General features: G+C 39.9%; 3 protein-coding genes across 4 annotated transcripts in view; 2 read left to right on the top strand and 1 right to left on the bottom strand.

The window, feature by feature from the left end:
- Positions 1 to 356: 356 nt before the first annotated feature.
- On the bottom strand, positions 357 to 5178 carry LOC103372797 (acetyl-coenzyme A synthetase, cytoplasmic-like; the record flags this gene model as incomplete). The annotated part of the gene is made up of 4 exons (XM_008302526.1): positions 4949 to 5178; positions 4610 to 4805; positions 1654 to 1745; positions 357 to 460 (listed from the first exon to the last, which is right to left on the bottom strand). Coding segments are annotated over exons 1-4 (516 nt in total), but the record flags the coding sequence as incomplete, so codon positions are not given.
- A 1533-nt stretch (positions 5179 to 6711) lies between these two features.
- On the top strand, positions 6712 to 13242 carry ndufv2 (NADH:ubiquinone oxidoreductase core subunit V2). Its single transcript, XM_008302525.1, has 8 exons — positions 6712 to 6842; positions 8590 to 8652; positions 10053 to 10115; positions 10577 to 10693; positions 10840 to 11008; positions 11426 to 11535; positions 12901 to 12977; positions 13075 to 13242. The coding sequence occupies exons 1-8, from the start codon at positions 6801 to 6803 to the stop codon at positions 13166 to 13168; spliced, it is 735 nt and encodes a 244-aa protein (XP_008300747.1). The 5' UTR covers positions 6712 to 6800; the 3' UTR covers positions 13169 to 13242.
- Positions 13243 to 18867: 5625 nt separating this feature from the next.
- Positions 18868 to 19280, top strand: part of ankrd12 (ankyrin repeat domain 12) — a 39281-nt gene continuing 38868 nt past the window's right edge. For both annotated transcript variants that reach the window (XM_008302524.1, XM_008302523.1), the window contains exon 1: positions 18868 to 19041. The gene's annotated coding sequence lies outside the window, so the exon portion shown is untranslated. The remainder of the gene's footprint in view (positions 19042 to 19280) is intronic.

Raw genomic sequence — 19280 nt, 5'->3', positions numbered from 1 at the left:
TTTCTTCATAACAGTCCACAAGTTCTCATTTAGGTTCAAGTCAGGACTTTGTTGCTTAAGGCATTATTTGAACTTTCTTAGAACGTTTAAAGAACAGAAATGTCTCGCCGGGTTTTAACACAGACCAACTGAAGGTTAGGGTAGATTGTTGACATTCCAATTTAATTAGTTTAGAGTTAGGATGTAACTCCAGTTCTATGAATACGTGTCGCCCTCTCATAGGCTTCACTACTGGTTGTCTGGGGTGTCCAAACTTTATCTGCGGTGGCTGTGGCCTCTGACCCTGACTGCATGTAGCTGGTATTTTTTAAAATGAAACCACTCCTCCTTATTCGTGGCTTCATCGCAGTACTTACCACAATGGAGTGAACAGCACCTATCCGGGCACAGGCCAGCATGGTGTAGACCAGCTCTGGGATCATGGGAAGATAGATGGACACCTTGTCGCCCTTTTTCACACCTCAATAAAGGAAACAAACACATGATTCTCAAAGTCTGGAGTATTACATTCCTAACTGCAATATGTCTGGGTCATGTCTCAGCTTGGTTCCAGCAATGACAGTGATGCTGGATACGAGCCAGACAATGTACTGTATGTCTGCTGCAATACGCTGATATACTCCATCGAGCTATATCCGTCGGGTTGTGGATGCATGAGCTGCAGAGAGGTGACAAATTAAAGGAAAACTGGAACCCTTTTGACCCCTAGAGTGAAGTGAAACACGATGAAACATTTCTATCCTGGTGGGAGTGATCTCATCCAGGATGACAACGTCCCCATCCATAGGTCACTGAATAGTTTGATGGAGTTTATGTGAATTTTTGTGCTTTGACCTTCACAGACAGATCTCACCCTAACCGAACATGTCAGAGATGTTGGATCAACGTATTAGGCAGCGCTCTCCATACATCTTTTGGAAAAATGGTGTTCATCCCTCCAGTAGAGTTCCGGAGACATGAAGAATCAACGCCAAGGAGCACTGAAGCTGATCTGGTGGCTTGTGGCGGCCTCACATCTTATGAGGAAACGGTGTGTTGGTTTTTCCTTTAATTTGTCACCTGGTTGTAAATGACAATACTATCATTGCCGATGAAAACGCTGGTCATGTTCATATCCTAGATTTTAAATGGTACTTCTACACTTAGATTTTAGTTACAGAAAGTTATGCTCAACATCGAAACTCTCGGCTTGCGTGTTCATCATGTTCTTTATTACTTTTTTGATTCTAGTCTTTTTTTAGTTTAGTTTTTTTTCCTCTAATGTATCATATTCTTATATCTCATTGCATTTCTACCAGACCTTTTCTTTTCCTATCTTCTCGTTTCTTCTCTTTTCTTTTCTTTTCTTTTCTTTTCTTTTCTTTTCTTTTCTTTTCTTCTCTTCTCCTCTCTTACCTCATCTCATCTCATCTCATCTCTTCTCTTCTTTTCTTTTCTTTTCTTATCTCATCTCATCTAATCTTATCTCATTTCATCTCATCTCATCTCATCTCATCTTATCTTATCTGCAGATGACATTATTAATCCATAAGCAAAACCTTTCTGAACACCACTGATTATAAAGAAGTAATGACTTTGCTTTTTTGTTTTCCTCTGACCTCTGACTGTTGAGTATAAACACTAACGTTCTTGTGTCTGACTTTAGGTTCTCACCCATTTGCTTGAGCACGTTGGCACAGCGGCAGACCTGACTCAGCAGCTGGCGGTAGGTGATGGTCATGTGATGGTCAGGTGAGTTCCCCTCCCTGAGAAGACAGCATTAAAGAGGAGAAACACTCTCAGATCTATTGGTGCAAAACAAAACCTGACTCAGATTCAATGTAGGTCTGTGTGTGTATGTGTCAATTGTACAGCTCTAATCAGGAGTTTGACTTTTTTTTTTTCAATACTGTCATCCCTCCAGATAAGATATGCCTTTATTTATCTCGCAGTGGAGAAATTCACAAGATAACCTGCTTCCTCCAAAAGTCCCATCTCAGACAGCATGAAGCTGTGGGTTCTGAGCGCTCACAGGGGAGATAACCTGTTCCCGTCGCTGCTGTGTCTATATTCGGGTTGAATGCTTGACAGGGCAGTTTTTTGGAAAACTCTGGCACAGTGATTCACAGGCCAGCAGACAGTGCGGTGGCTCGCCTCCGTTGTGGGACAGAAGCCAAAACTCTGCAACAAGCTGGCACGAACCTTATCGCGGGGCTGGGAATGGTGAAATAAGTGATTATAGTGTTGAAACTCAGCAATCACAAGTGTAACAGCTGTAGATAAAATGACCTGAAGAGCATTGACGGTGTGATAAAAACTGTCTGTTCTAGGAGGAACGGTGCACATATTTGTTTTTAGGAACGTTACACTCTTCTTGGACTCTTTTGGGAACTGTGTGTCTGAACAAACCAAAAACACACGTGGAGGTGAACTTTGGACTTCTTTACTTTCATTTTTTCCATTCTTGTAGTTTAACTTATGGAATAACAACATTTGCTGTCATTTTATTTTCCTGCTGACACTCAAAGATCCATAGAGCCACTGAAAAAGTGCACTGAACAAACTGAGGAGATCATTTAGATAACAAACTGATACATCAGAGAGGGAATTCACAAAAACACAAGATTTAGTCGATCTAATCCACGCCTGTAATAAGATTTTCTCAGATCCTTCTTAAAAAGCTTTTTGACAGCTGATGCTCGTTCACAGCTGTGCTGCTTAAGTCCCAGTGAAGAAGCTGAGCTCATTACTCCAGTTCTCAGCCTCTCACTGTCTGTCACAGAATTGGGTTGAAAATACTTTTTTTCCCCCTCACATTTATAAATCACTTATAAAACAGTTTAGGACCAAAATACTTCTTCTCCACTATCAGCCCACTAAAGCTCTGTGGTCACCAGCCATAAAATCCAAACATGGCCAAGCTGCTTTTAGCTGCTGGGCTGCAGATATTTTAAACAAATTCCAGAATATCTCAGACTGACGCCACGTTTTATAGCAGCTAACAACGGATCAAAGCTCAAAATATAATGTTTTCTAGACTTTGTACTATCAAACATTCAGCCTCTCTCTTTTTATACTCTTTCATTTACTGGACTTTTCTGCTGTTTGAATCTCATTGTACTGTTTCATGCATTGATTCATTGGTCTGCACAAACAGAGAAGCTCTGCTGTGAGAAAAAGTAAAATCACATAATGTATGATGCTTACAGGCAATGCAAATAATGCAAACTCATAATGTTTCTGTCATATTCAACGATGCAAAGGGGGCACTTTGAAGCGGCTAATAAAGTTTTCTTTTTCTGTCCTAAAACCTAATTTTTTTTTTTCCAGCCTTGATGAATGAAGCTTCTCCTTTTGTTTTACTCACTCTGCCACTCACACAGAAAACACATCACTGAGCACATTTGAAATTGAAACCATTTGTTATTTTCACATTCCAGGCTTAAGAAAAAATGTTGCAACACGAAACATCTTGTATAATAAACCCGATAATTATCAACATCTGCCACGATAAAACAATTTAAAGAAAGGGCAGTCCGGCGTGCTTCTTTCTTCTTTTTTTTGTCGACAAACGCTGCAGGAAAGATTACTTTTACATCAATAGCTTTAAAGTGTTGGTTTGATTTGTTAAATGAGTCAAACTGCTTCAACTTTGAGCAATTGATTTCTTCATGAAACCTCTTGGCGTTGAATACTCACATCTCTATTTATGGGTGGCAATTTTGACGTTTTCATTTAACTGCAAACATCTACTAATCTCTTGGTTTTAGCCTGTGGCCAAAAATAATCAATGGAGTGACAAGTAAAGTCAAACGAAAGGGCACACATCTGATTCTGAATGACTTTTTGCAATCTTTTTTTTTTTTTTTTTTTTTGCAGTGTCCTATTTCTTGATACAGTTTTGCAAACGATGTTTGGACGAGGCGTGGGCGAAAGTCATATAAGCGTTTAACTGGAGGTGAAAACAAACCATGTGGCCGTCGATAATTTGCACATCGACACAGCTGACAGGCGGTTCGAGGTCACCATATGAGGAGGATGCACAAACACTCGAGCAGACACATTGCATAAGTGCTTTTGATGTCGTGCAAACAATACGAAGACACCTGAGTGATTTCCATCGTGCCCAGTTCCATTGAACCCCTATACTGCTGAGCTTGCACGGCCACTATTTCTTGTTTGCTAAGCGTCTTCAGTTGACAGGGCAAATATATGCTATATAACGTCAAAGCAACCTAAAGTACAGCCTTTATGGTGAGTTGTCCAGGGTGTTCTATCACATGAAAAGGTTGCAAAATCTAGCAATTAGATATAGTCTATTTCTGTAAACAAATACCTGAGGATTTTCTTACTGGAAGAATGCATATTTTATTACAACAAAATGCATTCGAAATGTGTTTGATGCAAATGAAATGTGGGAAAATTTCAGTAATAAATGTTCTCTTCTTAGTCTGAGCGGGAATGTTGAAGCGCTGACAGTGTGCTGCACTGACAGAAGTTTGTTTTGGGGCACTGGTGTTGGCACAGGGGACACAGCAGTTGTTATTGACTGGAATACCTGACATAACTCCGGGCAGTATTTCCCATCAAAGCCATCATTCACTCTTGGGGGGGGCATGTTGTTGCTTACCAGTAATAGGCAACCTTTTCACCGAGGTTGCCCTCCTTCACATGCCTGTCCAAGACATTATAGCACATGTTGGTTTTGGCCCCTTCCATGCATTTGACATATATGCTCCCTTTTGTCACGTCAAAGTTGTACTGCAGCATCGCTCCCGTCGCCGGCTTCTTCCAAAAGAACTCATCAGCAATCTCCTTCCAGAAAGCTAAAAAAAAACAAAGTGATACTTTCAGTCAGGCTGCAAATAGGGACAGATTAGAGCAGAGAGACACTGGGGGCTCAGAGAGAGGCGAATTGCAAGGAAACACTGCAAGCGCTGCACTAAAAATACAGACATGTTTGACCTACCTTCTGGATTCTCGAGAGACTTCCTGTATAATGCCAGATAGGAGTTAAAATCAGGCACATGAGCATCCCTCTGCAGGTCACCAGGAGGGTAGAACATTTTGTCCTGAGATTCAGGGACAACCATGGTGGAAGGACAGACGCAGGCAGGCCTATATCATCAGAGGGTGAGTCAGGAAATGGGTTAATCTGGAGTCACTGCTGATCTGTCTGGATCCTCCTGGCTGAGGTAAAAGCACTACAAGGCCTCCTGTACTGAAGCAACACAATTCAGCATGCGTAGAGACCCACCCCTAATCCCTGATCTGCAGGCTCTGCTCAGTCTGCTTAGTGTCAGGGCAGCCAATCGGGTTACAGGGTGCGGCACTCCCACTTTTTCATTGGATGCGCCTTCCCTGGCCTGCTGATCACATTATGTTTCTAAGCGAAGGGGGAGGAGGAGGAGGAGGAGATGTGCTGCAGGATGAATGCTGGGATTCAGGCAGGCAGAGAGAGGTTTGATTTGACAGGGAGGGTGATGGGTGCTCTCAGATAAAACAAAGAAATAACAGACAGGAAATAACATTTGTTCACTGAGAACAAGCAAAGTCCCTGATCTTTAAGGCATTTTTACTACAAAAGACTGCAGTTCCTTAACTTTATTTACATATAATTTCAGACATAATTGTTTTTATTTATTCCACTTGCATCATCTTTGATTTTCAAGGCAAGAACACTGTATAACCCTTGCATAAACCATTGCTCTCCGGCTCTGCCAACATTATGTTGCAATCACATCATAATTAGTTATTTAGTCAAAGCTGTGATGCAAGTCTTATGGCTTTATAGTATTTCTATTGATGAGGGCCACATAAAGATGTAAATAAATGTATCAGGAATATATCTGACTGTTGCTCATGCACAATTTGTATTTGGTGCCTACCCCTGAAATGTGTAAATGTTAGGGAAGCAAATTTATTGGTGTGATTCTGTGTAAAGCTTAATTAGCCATGCACAAACTATATTTATGTCAGACTACCCCACATTGTTTAGTCAAAGCTGCATTTTGCATTTCACCATTAAAAAATACATGACAGGATTTAATTTTAATGGCAAAAATGGTGCTAAAACCAATGATAATCTAGTAACTAAAGAAAAAGAAATAGGAGGGCTGGAGCCTACACTCACATTCACACCTACGGACAATTTAGAATCACCAATTAACCTCAACATGTTTTTGGACTTGTGAGAGGAAGCCAGAGAACCCGGAGAGAACCCACGCTGCACGGGGAGAACATGCAAACTCCACGCAGAAAGATTCCAGGTGTCCTAACTGGGGACGCGAACCGGCGACCTTCTTGCTGCGAGGCAACAGTGCGAACCAACTGCGCCGCCTTGCAGCCCTAATTCATAAATTAACCTGTGTTGTTCTTTGTAAATTTTAAATGTCCAGTGAATATACAGTATGTTTACTGTATATTCTGATTGCTGTTTGACCCTTGTTGTTATGTTAATTATTTTGTCTTCATCTCTTACAGTTTGGGTTTCAGCCATGCTTTACTTAGAAGTACTTTTCTTTGTTTTTTAAATTTGGAATATTTGTCTCAAAAAAACCCTGGGAAACATTCCCCGTGATGTACCCATCAGGTTATATAACACAGCTCAGTGGAAACGTCCAAATGGCTGTGCATCAGATCATCTGTTGTTTTTGAGCTCAAATTCATATCTGGGATCGATTCAGTGGCGCAGCGACTGACGTACGTTGCGTCGTGCGTCAAGACCGTGTTAATCGAACGTGAGCGCGCCTGTGTTGATGTCGGCTGCTGCTGTCCCGTCTGCTAGCTAACGCACCGGGACCAAACTTCAAGCCCCAAAGATGTTTTTGGCTGCGGCTGTTCGCTCTGCTGCGTCGCAGGCGGTATGGTTGTGCTATTTCCTACGGTTCTGGGCAAGACTTTAAATGCTATTTTCGATAGTTTGGAGATAAAATGTTGTGACTCTTCACAAGGGCATAAAGTGGAGGCCGCTAAGCTAGCTGACGTTGGGTAACACTAGCATGCTAGCTAAGTTAGCTTCCTGCTGTCAAACGTCCACAAGGTGATCGCAGGAAAACAATATCAATGCAGCGTTTACACACTAGAATTGACTTATTGTACCTGTTCATACAACAGTTGCACTTGCTTTTAGTGTTAGGATGATTGAACGTGTGAGTTCGAGGTTTCAACACGTAGCTCAGAGGATTTTGTGTGATAACTGTCTGTTGATATTGTAGCTAAATAATAAGGCAAAGTCCTGCCACTATTGAATTTAACATGAAAGCATTATTCCCATACTGTTTGACTGTTTGGTATTTTAATAAAACTGAAGTATAACATTGAGGAAGGGACTTTAAAAAACAGCCTTATGTGATTTTTAGGCCTTCCATTAATGAAAGCCATATAAAATTTTAATAACTCTAATAAAACCAGTATTTATAAAGCACACTATAAAACAGGGGCTAACTAAGTGCTTTGACAGACAAGGCAAAAGCAGGGACTCAGAAGGCAGCACAACAACAGTTAGGACAAGGTTAAAACTAAATGATTACAGATGCAAAATGTCAATATTAATGAATACAAAATGCTTAAAGCAGTAATACAGTAATTATCAAGTCATATCATGGTTATTTATATAGCACATTAAAATGTCAGCCATTGAGCCAAAGGGCTTTCAAGTAGAGAAATAAGAATTTACCTTTACAAGTATAATGATTAAGGTGAAGACCCTGAAATAATATATATATATATTTAAATGTAAGTCAGTGCATCAACAATGCATTGTTCATTGACAACCGTTTGACAGCAAATAAATTTGTGTGATCTTATGGTATATTATTCCGCATATAACAGTAAAGCTGTATTTACAATATATGAGGATCCCATGTTGTGATAGTCTAAGCTTCTTGCAGATAAACAACAATATGCAGTGATTAATCGATTAGATGCCAACTATTAAAGGAATCGCCAGCTGTTTGGCTTGTTGAATAAACGTCCAAATTTTTCTTCTTAAATTAAAACAGTTTCTATTGTCTTAACCCTTCTATGACAGCAAACTGATTATCTTTGGGTTGTGGACTAAACAGCATTTTTGAGGACCTCATCTTAGGACTTGGGAAACACTGATTGGTCCTTCTCCTTCTTTTTCTATAGACCTAACAACTGATGGATGAATTGAGAAAATAAGTGACAGATTAAATGGCACAGATTAAGCTTCTTACAGTTTAACAGTTACTTTTCATGTTGTTTAAGTTACTTGGCAATTGCATGTATTGTGATTTGCAATCAAAACTTGTTTAGGGTGTTGATTATTCTTAGTTAATCGAGCTACAAGCGTTATACCTAATTATGTATCTTTAAGGAGGTAACACCGCGTCACTGATGGTGGACAATGGCAACGTCACTAATTTTTATTTATTTGTTTTTTGACTTTTCCGTTTATCAGTTCTTTCAGGTCATTTCTTATTTGAAGTCATGCAAAATCACCAATTCTGCAAAGTTTGCAGTGTATGAAAACTTTTTGAATTCATGTGTGTTCTCTATTTAGAATAGAGAATTCAGCTCAACACTGTAATCTGTTTACTCTGAGCACATCACCAGGTATTTTAGTTGTTGTCTTCTGTGTTGCAGGCCAGGCAGGTCAGGAGTCTGCATCGGTCTGCTGCCCGCGCTGGAGCTGGTGGCATCTTTGTGGTGAGTTGCTGTTTCTCTTCCATAAGACATGAAATGTGCAGAAGACACCAACTAGGAGTGCTGTCCTAGTCTCTCTTTTATTTTATTTACAATGTTAAGGGCTGCAAGGTGGCTCGGTGGTTAGCATCGTTGTCTCGCAGCAAGAAGGTCGCTGGTTTGTGTCCTGTTGAGGACACCTGGGATCTTTCTGTGTGGAGTTTGCATGTTCTCTTTGTGCAGCGTGGGTTCTCTCTGGGTTCTCCGGCTTCCTCCCACACAGTCCAAAAACATGTTGAGGTTAATTGGTGATTCTAAATTGTCCGTAGGTGTGAATATGAGTGTGCCTGGTTGTCTGTCTCTAAGTGTAGCCCTGTGATAGACTGGTGACCTGTCCAGGGTGTCCCCTGCCTTCACCCTGAGTCAGCTGGGATAGACTCCAGCCCCCCATGACCCTAGTGAGGATTAAGTGATGTATAGATAGTGGATGGACAATGTTCAGATGTAGAACCCAGTTTGATGGTATTATTGTGAGTTGAAGATTTTGTATCTTATTTTTATGAACAGCGGATGCCAGAAAAAAAAAAGGTTGATGCTTTACAGTCAGGCTTCATTGTTTCTTGTACACGTCACACTTTATAGATTTATAGTGCGTAACAGTGGATGAGCAGCTTATGGAGCAACTTGTAAGCTACTTTACTGTATTTCTAATCATTTTGTGATGCTCAAATCATTCCGAATAATTATAAAATATTGTCTAAATCTGTATCACTGCTGAGGTTCATTATTACTGACCTTGTATCAGTTCAGCTGTCATAGCTGTAATTATGTTCAAGCAATGGGAAAAGTTGACCAGTACATAACTCTGCAACATGATCTTGCTGGTCAAACCTCAAAGGTGTCTATTTTCCAAAAGCTCCAAATTTACCCAGGGAGCTGCCTTAAGAGCCACACACAAGGATCACATGGGACATTGTCATGCAATGGAAACATGCCATGGTTTCATAATCCCTTGATGGTGAAGGTGACCTGATATGGCACTGTTCTTCAGTCAAGAATGTCGTTTTTTGTACATGTTTAACTCCAAACAACATTAAATTAAATCTTTGTCTTAATTGCACAAGGATATTTGCTGCTCACAAGGGGGCAGTGTGTGCAGAAGCAGAAATAATTGTTATCTGTGTTGAGTCATTTCTATGGTCTGATAGTAGCACCTGTTTCCCCTCTAGGCAAGGAATGTTAATATTTTATAAGATACTGTTAACTGCTCACAAACCTGTTACACCAACATAAAAAATGGTAGTCGCTGAATAAAAATTCACCCTTAATAGCAGCTTTAATTCACAGATTATTAGGAGCAGTTATATATTTAGAGTTAAGAATGTTAACTGTCATTTAACATGATTCTATTTCTGCAATTTTAGCACAGAGATACTCCTGACAACAACCCCGATATTCCTTTTGAGTTCACTGAGGAGAACAAGAAGGTAAGGCTGGAATCTGTGGGGAATGTGATGCAGTTATTTGGATTTGAAGCCAGTAGTAATATCTAATATTTCTCAACATTTATAGGAGAATTTTAATATATGTTTTAGTGTTAATCTTCAGGAAGTAATCTTAAATACCTTCAAACATGCATCTGTTAAGGTAACTGTGTTAAGATTATAGTTGTATTTTGGTACCAATTAGACAGTTGTATAACACTGTAAGACCATCATTTCACCAAAGATTTAAAAACATAAATAAATAAAAAAGCCCACATTCAAACTAATTTCAACCCAAATTATAGAATTAAATAATTTCTTATAAATGTTTGAGCAGGTAAATAAACATTGTTTCAGTTTCTGTATTTGTTAACGTACATTAGAGAAATGCTGATTTTGATCCTGATTAAGTCTGCAGTCAGGGTAAATATATTTTTTTCCTCTCTCTCTCTCTCTCTCTGTAGAGGATTGATGCGATCATTTCAATGTACCCCGAAGGACACAAGCAAGCAGCAACCATCCCAGTATTGGATTTAGCCCAGAGGCAACATGGATGGCTCCCCATCTCCGCCATGAACAAGGCACGGGGTTTTTTCTACTGTTTGGTTTTCCAGCAGCAGTCCCAACTAAAATCAGTCGGAGCACAAGTTTGTGAATGCTTATATGGTGGCATGTTGCTTGCATTATGTTCGGGAACCCCTAAATGTTTGTAATTATTTTGATTCAGGTTGCTGAGGTGCTGGAAGTTGCTCCAATGAGAGTGTACGAAGTAGCGACATTCTATACGATGTTCCTGCGTCAGCCTGTGGGAAAGTACTTCATTCAGATCTGCACAACAACACCCTGCATGCTCTGCAACTCAGACAGCATCCTGGAGGCCATCCAAAACAAACTGGGTGAGAGTAATTTTCCATTTTATGCTGAGAAACCAATGAAGACACAAAAACGCAGATGCAAATAAACTTTTTTTTTTTTTTTTTTTATTGTGTGTGTTTGGGATAAACAGAGATCGGGAACAAATATGTAAATATACAGTTGTCAGTGGTATTTAAACAACAGCAAGCTGTAGCAGTAAACAAGAAGACATACAAGACTGAAATGAAGCCAGAAAACTGCCAACATACCTCGGTCCGTGTGACATTTAGCAGAGCACACTCGTTTGTTTGTTCTTTCAATGAGCCATTTAGGGAGGTTTTACTTTTTGTTGCAGCGCACATATAGTGTTACAGCTGCATTTGTTGTTTCAGAAACACAATCTGTAGATGGCAGAGATTAGCCGATTTTAAAGCATTTCTTCATTTGTTTCTCCACAGGTATCAAGGTTGGAGAGACTACTCCTGACAAGATGTTCACGCTAATAGAAGTGGAATGCCTGGGCGCCTGCGTGAACGCTCCAATGGTCCAGATCAATGACAACTATTATGTGAGTGCTTGACAACTCCGTGCAGATGGCGTTCTTACTGAACATTGTAACTAAATTAACAAAATTAGGTTAAACACTGAAATGAGTTTTGCGAAGAATGTCTGCAGAGAATACGTCTCTCATCTCTATTTCTAGCGTGTTACCTTTTTTTTCCCCTTTGGAAGCCAGTGCAGGTGTGGCACAGTCTGCACATGCAAAGCTCCAAAGATATGAACAGGGGCGAGACGGAGAGCACGGCAGAAAAATAATCAATCTTAAATTAATAATAATAAGGATGGATAACGAATGCTTTGTCGTGCGTGAAAGCATGTTCGGAAAAAGATTACCTTCACGAGCCAGACGTGATATGAAAAGTTTTCTTTTTGGATTTTTAGTTAGGCGTTATATGAAACTAATTCTGCACTCAAATACCATGGGAAATTCAGTTATTGCCAGCTGAGCACACGTGAGTGACCTAATTAAAGGAAATACGACTCCGAAAGGAGGAATGTTCTGTAACACCTCAAACTGCTGAGGTGTGATCACTAGAGTGAGAAAAGGTACGATGTGTCAACACCGGAAGTAAGGCAGTACTTAGTTTCGCGTTTCATGTGAATATTTAGCATTCAGAAATGCACACAGTTCTTGTATATTATATTCATTCAGTCATCAGTTGTATGTATTTAGTCTTACTGTAGATGGTCCAGTTTATAAATAAAACCGTGAATGCCAGTCCCTGAACAAGCAAAGTTGTTAGAGGCTTGTAAGTCTGAGAATAGATGCTTTGGAGAAGCATTAGTACAGCTGCACAGATACGCCTGGCCGTCCTCATGCGCATTAACACAATGAGATGCAAAAGAATGCAAGAACGCAACCTGTTTTGTAACAAATGTTATGTGTTATGTATGTTATGTTATGTTGTAATTAGGAGTTTAAAACACTGTCACAAGTTTGATTGTTTAAAAAAATGTTGTTTCAGGTATTTCTGTGAGGCAGACTAGCTTTGCTTTGGTTGTCCGCAGTAAAAACAAATGAAAGGTCTGTCATTTGACACAGTTTTAACCTTTTTAGCCCTGATTAGATTTTGGAAACAGTTTTGAACTGAGCTGACAATTAAAAACATACTTTATTATCTTTTGAATGTAGCGTAGTATTAAAATATAATTGACAGAACTTCATTGAATTTAAAATAGAATTTGGACTGGCAGTGCCAATCTGAGGAGACAGAATGAGTTATGATCATCACAAGCTCCTTTATTACAAAAGTAGCTCCACCTAAATTTCCTTTTCTTTAGAATTTATTAGGGTTAAAAGGTCTTTATACAGATTGAAGGATGTCTAAGTCAATCACGGTGCTCTTCTTATTGCTGCTTTTTCTGTTGTTAGGAGGACCTTACACCTAAGGACATTGAGGATATTATCGATGAACTTAAAGCAGGCAAAATCCCACCACCAGGACCCAGGTACATGCAAAATGCATATAATACATTCGTACATACAATTTTCAAAACTTCAAAGTGAAGATGTGTTTGTTTTTTAAATTTTATTTTTGTTTTATAGGAACGGCCGTTTCTCCTGTGAGCCTGCAGGTGGATTGACTTCTCTGACAGAGCCTCCTCCAGGACCAGGATTTGGTGTAAGATCGGACCTGTAGGCATTTTTAGGCCACTGAAGCTATAATGTTGAACTCGAACACATTGTGTAAATAAATTGTTCATGTACCTGTTGTCCAGGTGTCAGTGTGTCATTTACATTTACTCCAACAAGGAGAAGATAATGGCAAATAGATTGAATCTACTTTATAATTTGCCCTGTGAGTCAGTCACACTCGACAGATGCTGTTGTGTCGATACTAAACAGGCATAAAACTGGGTATCTTAAAGGTGTATTTTGATTATTATTGTGACACTGTGTCATTTTTTGGTTTTAGAGATTTACAGCATTGTAGCTGTACGATGCTAGTTTCTGAATTTTCTATTTATAGTGTCCAAAATTAATGATTAATGACTGCACCACAAACACAGTAACTTTTGGTGTTTTATTTTAAATATAGTTAAACATCACCTAGCTTGGAGCAACCTGACAGCTGAGTGGTTAGTGTTCACACCACGACTCTGTGGTTTGGTCCTGCCTGCATGCAGCTCCTTTCTAATGAAGACAAAATGCTGCTGCAAAAAAAAAATAATCTAAAAATACGTATGTATCACCTAACTTTATCACATGATGCTGTGTTGTGGAAGAAAGGGCTGTTATGTCACAGTTTCCATTGTCAGTGGCACTTAAGTAACAGCCTTCTCCAGCAGGCTTATAAAGGGTTTTACTTGACTGTGAATCATACCCTCCATACGGACTAATGCATTTTGAAATCAGTAAACGTGTGACCAGTCATAACGATGACCCAACATATCTGCAGTAACAACACTGCAGATTGTATTGATCATGCAAGATGTGTTCAAATACATTTTCTTGAATTCTTTTCATTTTGAGCAAGTGTGAGATTTGAAATTGTTCCCAACTTGTTAGTCCCCCTTTTGAGAAATCTGTTAATGAAAACACACACAAAGTAAGTGAAATAATACCTCTATCAGGAAAAATCTACAACTTTTATCACATGTGAGTTCAACTAAATTCATGTTGTTGATGTGCGTTGTGCAGTTTATTGTTTTTGACTGAATATTTTAGTTCTAAATGGGGCTGAATGACAGGCGATTTCTGTTTGTTTTGCACCTAAAATTTAAAAAATGGGAATTTCTTTTGTTTCTGCTGTGTTCTGTACCATATAAACACACTCCCTTAAATCTGAAGGATATAGTTTACAGGCTCTCCATGGCATCACAATGCTGCTATGTTGTGACACACGCATACTCTACACTCCATATTTCGACAATATTGTGATTCATTTTTTAGCCCTCGATTAATGTACCCCAAAAAACAAATTCTAATTTCTTAAATTGTGAATTCTATTTAACTTATAAGTTATCGCAGGTGGAATTATGAAATCTTGGCTTAACTACTGTGGATATAATGAAAGACTAAAACTAGATCGTACCTATTAGGGCTGCACAATACATCATGTTAGGGTTGATATCATGATGTGTGCATGCACAAAAGGCACATTGCACAATGTGAAATAAGGCAAATTAACTGAAACACATCATGTTACAACTTGTTTTGCTGCTTGGGTTGGAATACAATTTACTGATTTAATTGTTCCTGGAAACATTGAGGGTTTTTTTGTTGTACTATTTAACAGTTTGGTGACATGCAGGCACCACATGAACACAGCAAGAAACAGGAAAGAAACAGAGAAGAAAGATCTAGTTTCAGAAGGAAGTGCAGTGTCAGTTGCATGGAAATATTTCAACTACAGAAAGGGTGAAGATGACCGAACACAAGTTGTCACAGCTAATCTGTTTAAACACTTATATTAGCAAGACAGGACTCCGTATGACGAGTGCAATGCCAGATCTGACTTCCATCCAGAACGAAAAACTGTTTCGGAAGCCTTTGCTAGTGGTTAACTACATAAGAGATGTATGAATATATACCTTAGAAAAAAAATACCACAATGTCCCTTTTTTCCAACATCATGCAGCCCAAGTGCTAAATGGCAAAAGTAACGGAAGTCTTACTCGTCAGAATGTGTTTCTAACTTTCTTTGTTACGATTTTGACAGGATGCCTTTAAAGTTAATTTGCTCAAACTATTGTATGACAAAACCTGTCCTCGTAGCCTCCAACAGAGATGTTGTTAGGTCTGGGTGTCCATGGCTGTGGCCTTGAATGCTTGTGAAGAACTCTAGATCTCAAAATAAAAAAAAATAAATAAATATGAAAAATCTATTGTTGCACCGGATCTATTCACCTGTCATTCTGATGATGCATTAAAACCCTCCACCATAAGACGACACCATTGATTAAAAACCCAAGTAGCCTACGTTTTGGGTCCTTTATGTGTCATTCAAGCAGCATATCGACTTTACTTGGCACTAGAGCATTTTGTGTAAGCGTGAAAGAGAACACAGTGGGTACGGTGCTTTTCATTGTTGGCAGCTGGCTAGCTTATTCACTACGGCAAGAATGGACGACTGGGGATATAAGAGGCTTTTTCAGAAACAGAGAGGATCAAGGCAATGAGGCACAGGTGAGGCAGGAGGAGGACTGTTAGGTAAGTCGTCAACATGGACAGAGTTTTTAGTATTTTTTTTTTTAAATCGGCAACAATTACAGCAGATTTAGTGTGATTATTAGTTATTTATTTGGGGTATTACACTAATCTCACTTCAGCTGGTAGCTAATGGAGGCAACTCTGGTCCAGCCAGTGGTTCTCAAATGTTTCTGTCACTAGGTAAACCTTTATATGTGATTATAGCTGTGTATTTCATCATAAATAATTCAATTTCCAAGGCACATAGTTAGAGGATCAACGGTGTAGCTCTTCTGCACTCACTGGGATATTAATGAGAAGCTATGGCTGAACGATTTGGGGAAAATATCTTAGAGGGATTTTTCTGACAGACATCGTAATTTGATTTCCGACATAATTTTTAAAGTCCTGCTCAGTAACACTTTTAAAGCATTTGATGGAACATCACCTTGATGTACCATTTACAGCATAATCTGACTCACTGGATGTGGACTGTGGGTATACGCCTGCCACTGGCTGCGCTTTCCATGCTTCCCACGTCTATGTGCGCAGACCGATGAGGACTTTGAAAGCAGACAGTACACGTGCACACGGTTCTGTTCATACGACTGCTTGTTTTGTTTCTTGGTGTATGTGCTGTCGGCAGCTTGCTGACGTGCATGTGGTCACAAATTTTGGGTTGCACAAGGATGTTTTCAGAGAGGCCCATGCAGACCCTTGCACATTTGGTGGCTGATAGAATTTATGTCCGCTGTACCCTTGTGGATGCTGTGGACACATGGACGTGGAAAGCATGAATTTTGTTTTTGGTGAATTTGCCATTGTAATGACAGTGCTTGCCTCCCTGCGTGCGAATGTTGCACCAAAACAAGACAGACAAGCACTGTAATTAAAATGGATAATTCACTGCAAAACAAAACAAAACAAAAACAAGCATGGCTGCCTTGCTGCACTATCAAAACAATTGGCAAAAATTTAAAAATTTCTTTGTGGTGGGTTGCTGCTCAGAGGTTGCAGTTGTAACACACAGATAAGGAAAGCTGACTGAAATGATCTGTGACTTATACTTGCATCCTACAGCTGTTTATTAAAGCTAGGAAATACAAACAAGCCGGAGTATTTTTCCCCCTGTGGCACAATGATAGTGAGGTGAGACTGGTGTGGCTATGAGAGAGCATAAAGTATTTATGCAACCATTTAAAGTGTGAGTCAGGCGTGCAACATACAACGTATCCTGTACAATACCTAGGGTGTAGTACATACTATTGTTTTACTATATTTTTATATTGTACATTTGAACATTTTTCCTGTATTAAAAAAAAACCAACAACTGTTGTTTGTTTATGACACAGCTGTTCAAACTGTGGGTCAGACATGCTGCATACCAAATATCCTATACAATAACTTTGACTGTTTTCATATATTACACATGTACATACTATTTTTACTAAATTTGATAGAACTACAGTTCATATTTGCACAGTTCTTATTGTACCCTAAATAAAACCTGTTTTCTGAGTGTGTAAATGCCCTGACACTACTGTTGCCTAATTTCATTGTACACTGCAATGAAAATGAAGGAGTTCTAAGCTGCAGCCTTGGTGATTTGATATTGCATTGTTTCAAAGTGCATTGCATTTGTAATCGACTGTTCAGCCCTATGCAAAACATGCTTCAGAGAATAGAAAAGAAAGCGGGATGGCCTCACTTTGCCTAGAGCACACTATCTCACACTTTTTATACGATAACCCTTTATTAATCCCATAGCAGGGAAATTTGCATTGATAAAGCAGCAGGGGATAGTACGAACATTTAAGAAATAGCAGTAGAAAAATAGAAATAAACAAAAAATACCCATACGTGCCAGTTCAGATTGTCCAAATTGCGCAGAAATGCACTATATTGCTCAGATTAGTTCATAAGTAGAAAAATACTGATATTGCACAGATCACTTTATGTGCTGAAAAAATGGTCATTGCATGTTACTCTGAAATAACTGGAAAATGGTGCAAATATCAGGTTAAGATCTGAAATTCCTCTGGATGTGGGAATAACAATATTGCACAGAATCTTTCATAAGTAAAAGTACTGATAGAGAAGTATTTATATTGCACAGATTTGTCCGTAAGCAGAAAAGCACTGATGGTTTACTGATTCTTGTAGCTGTAGAAACAATTATGTTTCATGTTACAGTGAAATAACATGAAAATGGTGCAATGTTTAGGACAAGATCTGAAATTCCTCAGGATGTGGGCATAACAATATTGCACTGCATCCTTCATAAGTAAAACTACTGCTAAATAACTATTTATATTGGACAGATTTGTATCTATTTAGCAGAGATTTGTCTGCAAGTAGAAAAATACTGATATTGCACAGATTTTTGTATGTGTAGAAAAATTGTTATTGCATGTTTCTCTGAAATAACTTGGATATGGTGCAATTATCAGGTTAAGATCTGAATATTTCTGGGCTGTGCTGAGCCCCCAGTGTGTCAAGATCCTAACAACGCCTCTGGCCTCCGACTACACAACCCCCTTCCTACAACTGCTCCTGTCATTTCATCTCCATCCCGCCCCGGTGGCGTTTTCGTGTCTAGCCGGTGCCCCTCCCCCACTTTCAACCCTGCTCTGCAACCATAATGTTATGCACCGTGACGCATGCGCACAGCGTCCGCCATGATGCAAATGCCACTGCGCAACCAAATTCAAAGCTGGCTCGTTTGCAAAGAATTGGCGGGCTTGAAAGGAGAGGGGGGCGAATTAAAGCGATCGGTTTATTAACGGAGCTGCGCCCAAACCGTGTAGCTGTGCTCACGGTGTAAAAACCGGCCGCCATTCCCCGTTTTCGCCTCAGCCGCGATCTTCGAGAAAGTTCCCACTGACCGCAACACAGCAGCGGAAAAGATGACGTCAAGCGGCCGTTCCCGTTCTCCCTCTCCGATCCTCTCGGTCCAAATTCACACGCTAAAAAGCCCCTAAACGCGCCACACACGCCGCCAGCAGACACACAAAGATTATACTAAACATTAACGGTGCGGGTTTACTCACAGCGTCGATTAAATAAGAGTTAAATCGTGTGACACATACCCATCTACAGGCTATCCAGCAGACGGAGACCTTATAAGCTCGGTGGGGCTCGGGCGGTCACATGACTGCGGCGGACCAATGGCAGCGCCGCTTGCATGTTTTGCTAGGCTTTTCTCGGAGAGGAGCTCTGAGCGACGAACGGCTGCGATGTTTTCAAAACCAGCGATGAACGTCACACAGCCGTAGGCTACGGTTAACGTCCAATATTTAGGAAATAACTGTTAATATTGCGCAATATTCACATATAGCGGAACCCGAATGAGTCGGAGGGAACGTGTGACCCGGTTTAAAGGTAAGCGCAAAACGAGATTTGTTGCCTCCTCGGATCATGATGGGGTAAAAAAAAAAATCCCAGTTAGCCATCTGGCTAAGTTGGTACAGCGAGTAGGCTAATGTTAAGCTAACTTGACGTAAACTGCGTGCGAAAATGCAATGTTATGTGTTTGCGTGGGCTTGGTATAGTTGTGTGCCACGTGCGTTACACACATTGAGCACTTTCCCTCCGCGAAGTGGAAAAAATTCAAGCGCCGC

The sequence above is a fragment of the Stegastes partitus genome, unplaced genomic scaffold (assembly GCF_000690725.1).
Source record: "Stegastes partitus isolate 25-593 unplaced genomic scaffold, Stegastes_partitus-1.0.2 Scaffold1827, whole genome shotgun sequence".
Classification (NCBI taxonomy): domain Eukaryota; kingdom Metazoa; phylum Chordata; class Actinopteri; family Pomacentridae; genus Stegastes; species Stegastes partitus.
This window is presented reverse-complemented; position numbering and strand designations above follow the sequence as displayed.

Bases quoted from the DNA above. Each gene is read 5' to 3' on its own strand.
- ndufv2 (XM_008302525.1), top strand. From the start codon at position 6,801: ATGTTTTTGGCTGCGGCTGTTCGCTCTGCTGCGTCGCAGGCG. The intron at 10,116-10,576 runs GTAAGGCTGGAA...CTCTCTCTGTAG, and splicing joins TCACTGAGGAGAACAAGAAG to AGGATTGATGCGATCATTTC. The intron at 12,978-13,074 runs GTACATGCAAAA...TTTGTTTTATAG, and splicing joins ATCCCACCACCAGGACCCAG to GAACGGCCGTTTCTCCTGTG.